General features: G+C 44.8%; 1 protein-coding gene across 1 annotated transcript in view; it reads left to right on the forward strand.

Annotated features, from left to right (window-relative positions):
• The window catches only part of LOC140206693 (cell adhesion molecule CEACAM7-like), a 56,795-nt gene extending 44,944 nt beyond the window's left edge, over positions 1-11,851 (forward strand). The window contains exons 3-9 of the mRNA XM_072274847.1: positions 5,090-5,365; positions 6,803-6,926; positions 7,349-7,404; positions 7,803-7,867; positions 9,043-9,084; positions 10,311-10,354; positions 10,721-11,851. Coding sequence (XP_072130948.1) covers positions 5,090-5,365; positions 6,803-6,926; positions 7,349-7,404; positions 7,803-7,867; positions 9,043-9,084; positions 10,311-10,354; positions 10,721-10,724 — 611 coding nt within the window. The 3' untranslated portion in view covers positions 10,725-11,851. The remainder of the gene's footprint in view (positions 1-5,089; positions 5,366-6,802; positions 6,927-7,348; positions 7,405-7,802; positions 7,868-9,042; positions 9,085-10,310; positions 10,355-10,720) is intronic.
• The last annotated feature ends 722 nt before the right edge of the window (positions 11,852-12,573 follow it).

Below are 12,573 nucleotides of genomic sequence, written 5' to 3' on the forward strand. Positions count from 1 at the left end.
AGTATAAGAGCTGGAATGTTATGATGAGGTTCTATAAGGCATTGGTGAGGCCGAATCTGGAGTATTGTGTTCAGTTTTGGTCACCAAATTACAGGAAGGATATAAATAAGGTTGAAAGAGTGCAGAGAAGGTTTACAAGGATGTCGCCGGGACTTGAGAAACTCAGTTACAGAGAAAGGTTGAATAGGTTGGGACTTTATTCCCTGGAGCGTAGAAGAATGAGGGGAGATTTGATAGAGGTATATAAAATTATGATGGGTATAGATAGAGTGCATGCAAGCAGGTTTTTTTCACTGAGGCAAGGGGAGAATAAAACCAGAGGACATGGGTTAAGGGTGAGGGGGGAAAAGTTTAAAGGGAACATTAGCGGGGGCTTCTTCAAACAGACAGTGGTGGGAGTATGGAATGAGCTGCCAGACGAGGTGGTAAATGCGGGTTCTTTTGTAACATTTAAGAATAAATTGGACAGATACATGGATGGGAGGTATATGGAGGGATATGGTCCGTGTGCAGGTCAGTGGAACTAGGCAGAAAATGGTTCGGCACAGCCAAGAAGGGCCAAAAGGCCTGTTTCTGTGCTGTAGTTTCTACGGTTTCTATGGTTTCTTTCGTGAACCCTGCCAATTCCCACTTTTCGGGCTGCTAAACTTTCACTTACAATCTGTAAAGCTGCAGATTAGTAACTATAATAGGATCAATGAACAATCCACGAGAGTGGACCAGACAACATTCTGTGAAAATACTAATATAAATAAATAGTAATAAATATTGAGAATATGAAATGACGAAATAAAATGTCCGCACAGTGAGATCATTGGTTGTGGGAACATATCACTGGATGGGCAAGTGAGTGTAGTTACCCGCTTTCGTTCAGAGCCTGATGCCTGAAGGGTTGTAACTGTTCTTGAACCTCGTGGTGCGAGTTCTGAGGTTCTTGTACCTTCTATCTGATGGGCAAATGATTCTATACTCTACCTGCTCCTATGCTCTGTTCCTCTAGAAATGAATGCCAACATCGCATTCGCCTTCTTCATCACCGGCTCAACCAGGAAGCTAACCTTCAGGGTATCCGGCATGGGGACTCCCAGATCCCGTTGCATCTCAGAACTTTGAATTCTTTCCCCATTTAAATAATAGTCTGCCCGTTTATTTCTTCTCCCAAAGTGCATAACCATACACTTTCCAACATTGTATTTCATTTGCCACCTCTTTGCCTATTCTTTCAATCTATCCAAGTCTCTCTGCAGACTCTCCGTTTCGTCAGCACTACCGGCCCCTCTACCTATCTTCGTATCGTCAGCAAACTTAGCCACAAAGCAATCTATTCCATAATCCAAATCGTTGATGTACAATGTAAAAAGAAGCGGCCCCAACACGGACCCCTGTAGAACATCACTGGTAACCGGCAGTCAACCAGAATAGGATCCCTTTATTCCAACTCCCTGTTTCCTGCCAATCAGCCCCAATGCTTTATCCACGTATGTAACTTTCCTGTAATTCCATGGGCTCTTATCTTGTTAAGTAGCCTCATGTGTGGCACCTTGACAGAAGCCTTCTGAAAATCCAAATATACAACATCCACTGCATCTCCCTTGTCTAGCCTACTGGTAATTTCCTCAAAAAATTGTAATAGGTTTGCTAGGCAGGATTTTACTTTAAGGAATCCATGCTGAATTCTGCCTATCTTGTCATATGCCTCCAGGTACTCTGTTACCCGATCCTTCACAATCGACTCCAACAACTTCCCAACAACCGATGTCAAGATAACAGGTCTATAATTTCCTTTTTGCTTCCTTGGCCCCTCCTTAAATAGCGGAGTGACGTTTGAAATCCTCCCTTCCTCCGGAACAATTCCGGAATCTATTGACTTTTGAAGGATCATCGCTAATGCCTCTGCAATCTCCACAGCTAGTTCCTTCAGAACACGAGGGTGCATTTCATCTGGTCCGTGAGATATATCTATCTTTAGACTATCCAGCTTGACTTCTCTAACTTCCGCTAATTCCCCGTCTCCCCCTCGTACCCCATCCGTTATTTACTTCTATACACACATTCTTTCTCTCTCTCTCCTTTTTCTCTCTCTGTCCCTCTGATTATACCCCTTGCCCAACCTCTGGGTTTTTTCTCCCACTCCCCCTTTTCCTTCTCCCTGGGTCTCTTGTCCCATGATCCCCTCAAAGCCCTTTTGCCAATCAACTGTCCAGCTCTAGGCTCCATCTCTCCCCCTCCTGTCTTCTCGTATCATTTCGGATCTCCCTCTCCTCTTCCCACTTTCAAATCTCTTACTAGCTCTCCCTTCAGTTAGTACTGACGAAGGGTCTCTGCCCGAAACGTCGACTGTACCTCTTCCTAGAGATGCTGCCTGGCCTGCTGCGTTCACCAGAAACATTGATGTGTGTTGGTTGATACATGGAGAGGTGGTAAATTAGATTAGACATTGGCTCAATGGAAGAAGTCAAAGAGTGGTAGTAGAGGATTGCTTCTCAGAGCAGAGGCCTGTGACTAGTGGTGTGCCAGAGGGATCAGTTCTGGGTCCATTGTTATTTGTCACCTATATCAATGATCTGGATGATAATGTGGTAAATTGGATCAGCAAATTTGCTGATGATACAACGATTGGATTACTGTCTTTGCTGTCCTGCTTCACAACTTCCTTCCTAACACCCTGCAGTCTGTTTTCAGGACCTCGTCTCGTTTCCTACCTAGGTAGTTGGTACCTATATGTACTACGACCTCCACCTTTTCACCTTCCCACTGCAGAATATGGGGAACCCGATCAGAAACATCACAGACCTTGGCACCTGTGAGGCAACCTACCATCCACATTTCTTTCCTGCATCCACAGAATCGCCTGTCTGACGCCCTGACTATAGACTCCCCTATAACTGCCGCCTTCTTTATTTTCCTACCCTTCTGAGCCACAGGGCCAGGATCTGTGCCAGAGGCCACTGTTGCTTCCCCCAAGTAGGCTAACCACGCCCCCCGCCCCCAACAGTACTCAAACAGGAGTACTGTTAAGGGACACAACCAGAGGGGTACTCTCTAACATCTGACCCTTCTCTCTCCTGACTGTTACCCTTATATGTCCTCGAGGCCCCAGTGTGACTACCTGCCTATAGCTCCTCTCTATCACCTCCACACTTTCCCCGACCAGACTATGGTCACTGAGCTGTATCTCCAGTTCTCTGATGCCGTCCCCAAGGACGCCCCTGGTACAGAGGCCGGGAGGCTAAAATGAACAAGACTGGAAGGCGAGTAAATGCGACTAGCTCAGCTAGAATATTTTGCGGGATAAAGGAGTCCTGTCTGACTCTAACAATGCCCTTGCAGAATCAGCTACTGATTTGCTCATGATGCATGTTGGGATCAGAGGCAAAGATGTTGAAATACCAGATCTTATTACAGCTTGCAGACCGTTGTCGTTTTGGCAGTAGAAAGCTGATGCAGTTTCCAAAATTGCGCAACATATGTACTGGGCATGTCTTTTTCTCGGAAGCTGTGAAAACATTGTCAGGAAATGTGCATCTGTCATGCAATGAATTTCAAGAGAAGGTTAGTAAGATACATCCCGCAGTTTGGCGTGGTTTTGAGTTCGTTTCGTGTTAACAGAAGGTGGCGGAATTCTGGAAGGCTTTGATAGGAGGAGTACTTAACCGACCACGGATTCAAAACACTGAGCACCGTCAACTCCAACGCCAGTTTCAGATCACAAGAGGTGTATATGTGAGGCTTCCTTGCTCTTCTGATGTATTTCCGTGTTTCCCTGTTTGAAACTCTGCAAGCATAAACACCAGTGTGATTGAACGTCTGGGCAGCGGTGGAGAACTGTTCAATGAACTGAAAAGGGGAAGATATTATATCGAGCCACAGGATTTACACTTGCGAAAGAAATGGTGACAGTTGACGGCAGATGAATATGAATCAGCTTTGGGATGCAGTACCCACTGAGATATTTAACAGTACGTCTGAATACAATGGATTGGGAGGTTCGTCATGTGTCCAAACATACCTGTACGTTCTTCTCACAACCTAACCGACTAATTATCATGTTATTTCTCCATTTTTAATCCACAGCAAAATCATGAGATTTGTCATTGACTGATTTGCTGTAGGTTTTCTGCAGACCTGACACCCGATTAGCGCTTCATCTATCCGCTTAACTATCTATCTATCCATTCATCCACCGATCTATCCCTCTATCTATCTATCTATCTATCTATCTATCTATCTATCTATCTATCTATCTATCTATCTATCTATCCATTCATCCACCGATCTATCCCTCTATATATTTATCGACCTATCTATCTATTTATATTTCTATCTATCTATCTATCTATCTATGTACCTATCGATCTATTCCGTCTGCGTATGCCTCTATCTCTCTATTTGTCCATGGACCATAATTCAAAAGTTCTATATTTTTCCCAGTACCCTGAAGGCCTATATTGAAATCCCCCATGACTTATTGTGACATTCTCATTTTGACATGCATTTTCTATTCCACGTTGTAATTTTAGGCCACATCATTATTCTGCTTGGCGGTCTCTGCGCAACTCTCATCAGGGACTTTTTACCCTTGCAGTTCCACAGCTCTCTGCACATCGGTTTGATACATTCCGACCCACTTTCACCTCTTCTAATAATTTGAATTTATTTCTTTACCAACAGAGCAACGCCGGACCGCTCGTCTTCCTGCCTGTCCTTTCGAAACAATATGTATCCTTGGACATCAAGCTCCCGGCAACATTTTTTCCGCCGTAATTCAGTGTTGCCTACAATATTATAGGACTAATCTTGTAATCGAATAACATGTATAAAGACAGAGGATACGGGGAGACCAGCATTTTTTCCCATTTTTTCCAAAGGACAATTAAACTATAGCGAAGTTAGTTAGTCCCCCTACGTAACAGCAGTAAAATTTAAACTCTGCCTGAGCTTCATTCAGTCTGCAATCTGACCTGATATAGAAACAGATGGGGATAAGAGATAGGAATAACGACGATATTGAGTTGGCGACACAGAAATATTCTGACCGTGTAGATAAAACCAGCTGTAAAAATCATTTGTACTTTAATTGCAATTACAGAGCCAGTGACTGGAGTTACTGTGGTGACCAATGATTCCACTCCCCTGGAAAACCTCGATACCATCGCACTGAGCTGTGACGCGTCGGGCACTGTTCAGACACGGAGATGGTTCAAGGATAACCAACCCATCCGGGAAAACAGAAGGATATTTACATCTCCCGACAAGGCGAAACTGACTATAATCAGTGTTAACAGAAACGACGCAGGGACGTACAAGTGCATCGCCAGCAACCCAGCCAGCAGTGGCTCTGGAGAGACCTACGTGCAAGTTTACTGTAAGTACACAGTTAATCAACCGCGTTCATTTGTATCGGATATTACATTTATCAACATAGGTTCTCAGTGTAGAGATGACCAGAGAAAGTCACAACATCCCATATCCACCAGGATATTACTCTGATCTTACCGTACAGGGCTACGGTAGGAAACTTTGTCACAGGGTGTGAGCAGAATCATCTGCAGCTTAGTGTGAAAAAGACTAAGGAGCTGGTGGTAGACCTGAGGAGAACTAAGGTACCGGTGAACCCTTTTTCCATCCAGGGGGTCGGTGTAGACATGGTGGAGGATTACAAACACCTGGGGATACGAATTGACAATAAACTGGACGGGTCAAAGAACACTGAGACTGTCTACAAGAAGGGTCAGAGCCGTCTCTATTTCCTGAGGAAACTGAGGTCCTTTAACATCTGCCGGACGATGCTGAGGATGTTCTATGAGTCTGTGGTGGCCAGTGCGATCATGTTTGCTGTTGTGTGCTGGGGCAGCAGGCTGAGTGTACCAGACACCAACAGAATCAACAAACTCATTCGTAAGGCCAGTGATATTGTGGGGATGGAACTGGACTCTCTCACGGTGGTGTCTGAAAAGAGGATGCTGTCAAAATTGCATGTCATCTTGGTCAATGTCTCCTACCCACTACATAATGTACTGGGTGGGCACAGGAGTACATTCTGCCAGAGACTCATTCCGCCGAAATGAAACACAGAGCGTCATAGGAAGTCACTCCTGCCTGTGGCCATCAAACTTTACAACTCCTCCCTTGGAGGGTCAGACAATCCAGAAAAGAGTGAGGTAATACACTTTGGAAGGTCGAAAGTGAAGCTCACAGGCGCTAAATACTCAGCAGGAGAGGAGAGCATCTGCACAGACAGAAATATTATAATTTAGTCTGTTTGTTTAAATGAACACGATGTGTTAGAGCGAAGGCAGGAGAGAAAGCAAAACCGGGTTTGTGAAAGATTGAAAGGATGGTGATATTTTGTGAGCCAGGTGGTGAAATTACGTCTGCAGGGGTTGGAAGTTTAAAACATGAACGAAGAGAAGACCCGGTGATAGCGGAAACTGGAGTCTGCAAATGCAGTCAGAAATGACAAAAGAGCCGGGGTTGGTCACGTTATATTTCAGTGAGAAATTCAATAACCACTTCGAGTAGCTGGAGTATCGTTCTTTCATGTTATGTTCCGTGTTCTCACGCCCGCCCCTCCCCCAGAAGTAGTTGATTCCCAAATCTATTTACGTTGTGGATCCAACACAATGTTCCCTTTACGGAATACAGACCAGTGGCATCCACATGATGTCAGAATATTGGACCAAAACCAATATTCAATATCGAGACCAGCTACGGGAACGTTTCAGCGCGTGGATCAATCATCATTTCTAAAACAAAAACAGTGTTTTTGCAATGTAAAATTGATGTTTATTTTCTATGTTAGCACCAAAAACAGATGGAAATGTTACCCTCACCTCTGGCGCGATCGTGGGCATTGTACTTGGTCTACTTGGCGCGGGCCTGATCGGAGGAATCAGTGGATGGTTGATCGCAAGAAAAATGGTCAGGTAAACGCAGTTCTCTCCGAATCTCAGTTCAGCCTTTAATCATTGTTGGAGAATTTCGGCAGAAACGACTTTTGTTCGGATCAGGGGCCATCTGTGTACAGAATCAGCATTCCTCCTTCACGGCGAAGTTGTTTGTCTGAAATTTGAACATCTCTCTGAAACAGGTTTGCGTTCAACAATATTTGTGTGAAGAGCAGTTTGTGTCAAAAAGGCCAGAGCACTTTTCTCTACTTTACCCATTATGGTCACTGTCGTTGAGATCGAGTAGGGCTGGATTCGGGCATCTGATAACCAGCGTAGTGAAAATGAATAGCTAGAGAGAATCAAATGGAATTATAGGAGCATCAGTGTATCGGTGTATCAGTGCAGGAAAGTGACATCCTGTCGAATTCATGTTTTGATCTTTGTTTCTGTTTATTCAGGATCAAAGATCCACCGCAATCCAAACACGACACGAGCACCAATTCCGGAAGAAAAAGTGAGTGAACTCCGTTGCAACTGTTCTATTACTGAGCCCATGGAAATCTAAACATTTGATTTAAATTTAGGAGCTCATCGTGCACGCAAGCTGAAGGTTTTCACCCGCGCGAGTGGTCACGAACGATGCGACATTTGCCGTTGTGGTTTCCCCTTAAATAATTTGAATTTTTCTGCTCAAGATTACTATGTCGGCGAAGGAAAGGAATGGTAGCTTATACAACTTAATTTCTCTTCATATTGATCGATATATCCCCTCAATTCCTGGTTCTGGCGATTGGTGGGAAGGAAGCTCATGCAATCAATGGCGTTTTACTTTGGGCCGGATTGACGTCTGCTGTGTCCAACAACGGTGCTGCTGCTCTGCACGGTTGTGACATATCTGTTTGGTTCCCACAGGCACCTTGGATACAACGACCGTGAACGCATCGCAAAACTATGAGAATTTCCCACGGAATCAACAGGTTAGATGTTTGTATTATCTCGATGATTTCAGTCGTTGTTTTGCCAAGGGACGATAAGAACATGAGTATTGCGATCGGTGGCGTCCATCGGGCCTGTCGGCTCTGATTGGGCATTTAATAAGATCATGGTTCATCGATCCCGGATCTCATTTTCAGTTAATGGAGAAATAGAACATCATATTCTGCAAAGTAGACCCAAACGTGATGGTATGAACATCGACTTTATCCCATCAGTATTTCTGTTCACCTCCGTCTTCTTCTATTGTCCACTCTGGCCTCTTACCTCTTCTCCTCACCTGCCCATCACTCCCCCTGGTGCCCCTCCTTCTTCCCTTTCTCCTGTGGCACAGTCGCCTCTACAATCGGATTATTTTTTTTTCTTCAACCTTTCTCTTTCCCAGTCAACAAGCCTCACGTATCAGCTCCAGCCAGGCCCCCTTCCCCTCGCCACCATTTTGTTCAGGCGTCTTCCTGCCTCCTTCCCAGCCCAGGAGAAGGGTCTCGGCATAAAACGTAAACGGATTAATACATTCTCATAGTGCAGCCTAGCACACTGAATTCGTTCGGCATTTTGTGTGTGTTGCTCTGAGTTTCCAGCACCTGCAGAATTTCCACAGAATTCCCAAAAATCCACAATTCCTGTACGATGCAAAAACATATTTTGTCCTTGCTGTAATAAATTTCAGAGAAATGTCTTTTATAATGTCCGATCGATGTGAGTAAAGGCGGAGACTCCGCAATCACACACAGAGTGAAGCCATGGTCAGGTTTGCACATTTCTCTCTGTGATCAACAGTGATCTCTGTGAGCGTTTCAGAGAAACAGCAGCTTACGGTAAACAGCCTGAGGCCACGAGACAAAATCCCGAATCCACCACGTACACGTTCTCATTCAGACTTATTTCGCAAGCTGAATGGTTCTGATAGCGTGCCCCTGGCCAGGTAACATGTATCAGGCTACCCTTATTGAAGAAAGCTGATGAATGATGTCGAAGAAATACATATTTTGCTCTGACACTGAATCAGAAGTACATAGTCTGTCGAACGGTGAACGGCGCAATATTGCTCCAATGTGAAAATTGATACCCTCGGGGTTTATATGTGGAGAGTGAGAATGTAATGGTTGCTCACTTGGTTAAACGTCACGATAAACAAATCGCCCTTTTCTCTTTACAGGGCTCAAGTGACAATACACAAGATGGAAACTCCACTTACATGGTAAGGGAATTATTTGCGTCAATCCCTTATTGAAGTAATTGCTTCTATTTCACGCATTAAGTAATTGGTTCAATTTTCAACTAATTGGTTCCATTTCATCGAGTAAGAAGCGGAACCTGTAGTGAGAGATTCGACAGCGAGAATGACGTCAAAGAGGCAGCAATGGAGGACACAGAAAAGGCGAAGGAACCCGTGAAGTATTTTCTGTTAGTCTGCACTGCTGAGCACGCCATTAATTTGTCAGTGTCCGGACACAGGAGTGATTGCAGTCACTATAAGACGGGGACGATGCAAGGCCGGAACGGCTGAAGGTGGATAAATCACTTAGACTGAATGGACGAGATTAACTGCACCCGGGGCTCTGAAATAGGCCGTTGAAGAGGTAACAGAGGAATTAGCAACAATATCCCAGGCTTCACATTATTATGGAATTGCTTTGGAGGACGGAGAGGCTGCATATATCACTCTGCTCTCTCTGAAGGAAGGGAAGCAGATAGCAGGAGATTACAGGCGCCTTCGGGGGAGACGTTAGGTATGAGGAGTGTTTAATGAATCTAACCCACTACTCCCTGCAGGTTACGAGAATGAGAGGTCGATCACTTTGAAACATCGAATATTGAAAGACCTATATAGAGTGGACGGGGAGAGGACATCTCTAATTCTGGGTCGCTCTGTGCCCAGAGGACACAACCTCAGAAAGCAAGGAACCCCCTTTGGAAGAGAGGCATTAGGAGCAATATCTTCAGGTGGAGTGTGGTGTATCTGTGGAATTTATTGCCCGATATTGCTGCGATATCGAAGTCAATGATGCCAAGATGGCCCTTGTATTCTTTACTTCCTGCAAGTTAAACTTTAGTGAATCTTGCACCAAGACGACTGGGTTGATAATTTCTTGATTAATAAGGGTGTCAAACATTACGGACAGAAGGAAAGTGATTGAGGTTGAGAAGTGTAATGAATCAGCCATGATAGAAAGTTGGAGCAGACTTATTGGGCCGAATGGGCAATTTTTCTCCTCTGTCTTATAGTCTTCTGGATCTCTCCTGTCTCCTGCGATATGAAACAAGATTTTTTTTTAACCCTGGTCCCTCGGCCCCACGGTTCTTTCCGAACCGATATGTGTAATGTGGGCAAGTCCTTTCCGATGTTCTCCCAATTCTTCTCTATCACACACTGCGTTTGTTATTAACTTTTGCTAATCACAATGATTTACTTGCGTTTGACAGGGACTGATGCTGGGCGATAGATCCGTTTACAGTGATCTGAAGAGGTAAGTGAGCAGAACATTGGGATGTCGATTTTTGAAATGTGACTTGCGAAGGGAACGTGTCCATTATTATCAAGCCGATGAGTTGAGCAGAGCCCTGGCTGTGCGTGCTTTCAAGTTACCCGGTGATTAAAAGTCACGAGAGACTGTAGGATTGGTGTCAGCCGGAGACACTCAGCAAGTCATTGCCATTCAGAGGAGCAATTGCCATGGGCCTGTGGCCTTACAAAACTGACAAATTGTCTGCAAATTCTCATTGACACGATGCCTGGCGCCTGATCTGCAAATCTCGCCCGTGTTTGGTCTCACCAACTTTATTTCCTTCCGGTTACTAAGGTAGTCCACATGAATTGTGTATTGTTTCCTCAGATGACGTTCCTGGTGAATAAAAGAGTGCGGTTGGCCGTGAGTGCACACATGATAAGGACAACCATCGTGGATGAAGCCACCGTTCAAAACGTCTCACACTTTTTATTTACCCCGTTATCCATGTCTCCCTCTTCTGTCTGCCAGATGTCACATCTTCACTCCGAGACATTACTGAAGTCTCAGACTCATTTTGTATCCAAGCCGCTTCGTTCTCTCACCTCAAAGCAGACTCCTGCATCCCAAGAGAGGCACCTTCATACTTCCGCCAAAATTTGCCCTCTCAACTTTGTTCTGCAATACAGAAAAAATAGAAAAGCTACAACACAATACAGCCCCTTCGGCCCACAAAGTGACAATAATTCCTATGATTCCACTCTTCCCATCCCGGGCCTTCGTATTAGCTCACTAAACACTGTGCGATGTGATGTGAGTATCGTCTTAGCGAGCAACCAAAATTTATCCGTGATACCCAGACCTATTTATTTTGAGATCATTCTCAAAGGTTCAAGGTTTCAAAGTCACAATTCAACGTCAGAAATTTGTATACAATATACATCCTGAAATGCTTTTTTTCTCTGCAACCATCCACGAAAACAGAAGAGTGGCCCAAAGAATGAAAGGCAGTTAGAAGTTGGAAGCACAAGTTCCTCCCAGCTCCCCCCTCCCGCGCGTAAGTGGCAGCGAGCATCAGTACCCCCACTGACAAAAAAAAGCCGAGTACTCACGCATGAGCAAAGACATCGACCTGCAGTTACCCCAAAGACTTCGCGTTTCACCCGGTATTCGATATTCCACAGGCTCTCTCTCTCCCTAATCAGGAAGGAACTGATGTCTCCATTTCCCCACCTTGACGGGAATGGCCACCTTGATGCCATTTTCTAGAGCCAGGGACCACTTTTTCGCCTTCCTCCGCACACCGCGGTCCGGGAGACACAAGTGCATTTGGACAACCTGGGAAGTACGGGTGTGGGGGGCAGGAGCACGGGCCTGTAGAAGGGATTTCCCCGGCACTAGGAAATACAGAGTTAGAGTCGGTTTTTGATAAATAAATAACAATGTAACGTAATCCAGGAGTCTTGGAAAGAATGATAACACATTGTGGTGACAAATACAAAGAAAATTTTAAAAAAATCTGGCCTGGACCATGACCTTGAGTAGAACATTAATATCAGTATGACGTGTTTGGGGTGTCTGAAATATTGAAAAAATGTAACACATGATCGGTGATTGAATAAACACGCGGATGTCTGGTGGGATTGCAGAAGATGCATCCTTAATTAATGCACACGTGTCTCTTCAACTCTGTTTTAGAACATAGAACATAGAATAGTACAGCACAGTACAGAACTTTCGGCCCACAATGTTGTGCCGACCCTTAAACCCTACCTCCCATATACCACACCCCACCTTGAATCCCTCCACATTTAAGAACCTAGCAGTCTCTTAAATTTTACCAGTATATCTGCCTCCACCACTGACTCAGGCAGTGCATTCCACGCACCAACCACCCTGAGTAAAAAAAACCTTCCTCTAATATCCCCTTGAACTTCTCACCCCTTACCTTAAAGCCATGTCTTCTTGTATTGAGCAGTGGTGCACTGGGGAAGAGGCGCTTGCTGTCCACTCTATCTATTCCTCTTATTATCTTGTACACCTCTATCATGTCTCCTCTCATCCTCCTTCTCTCCAAAGAGTAAAGCCCCAGCTACCATAATCTCTGATCATAATACATACACTCTAAACCAGACAGCATCCTGGTAAATCTCCTCTGTACCCTTTCCAATGCTTTCACATTCTTCCTATGGTGAGGCGACCAAAACTGGACACAGTACTCCAAGTCGGGCCTAACCAGA

This window comes from Mobula birostris, chromosome 13, assembly GCF_030028105.1.
Source record: "Mobula birostris isolate sMobBir1 chromosome 13, sMobBir1.hap1, whole genome shotgun sequence".
NCBI lineage: Eukaryota > Metazoa > Chordata > Chondrichthyes > Myliobatiformes > Myliobatidae > Mobula > Mobula birostris.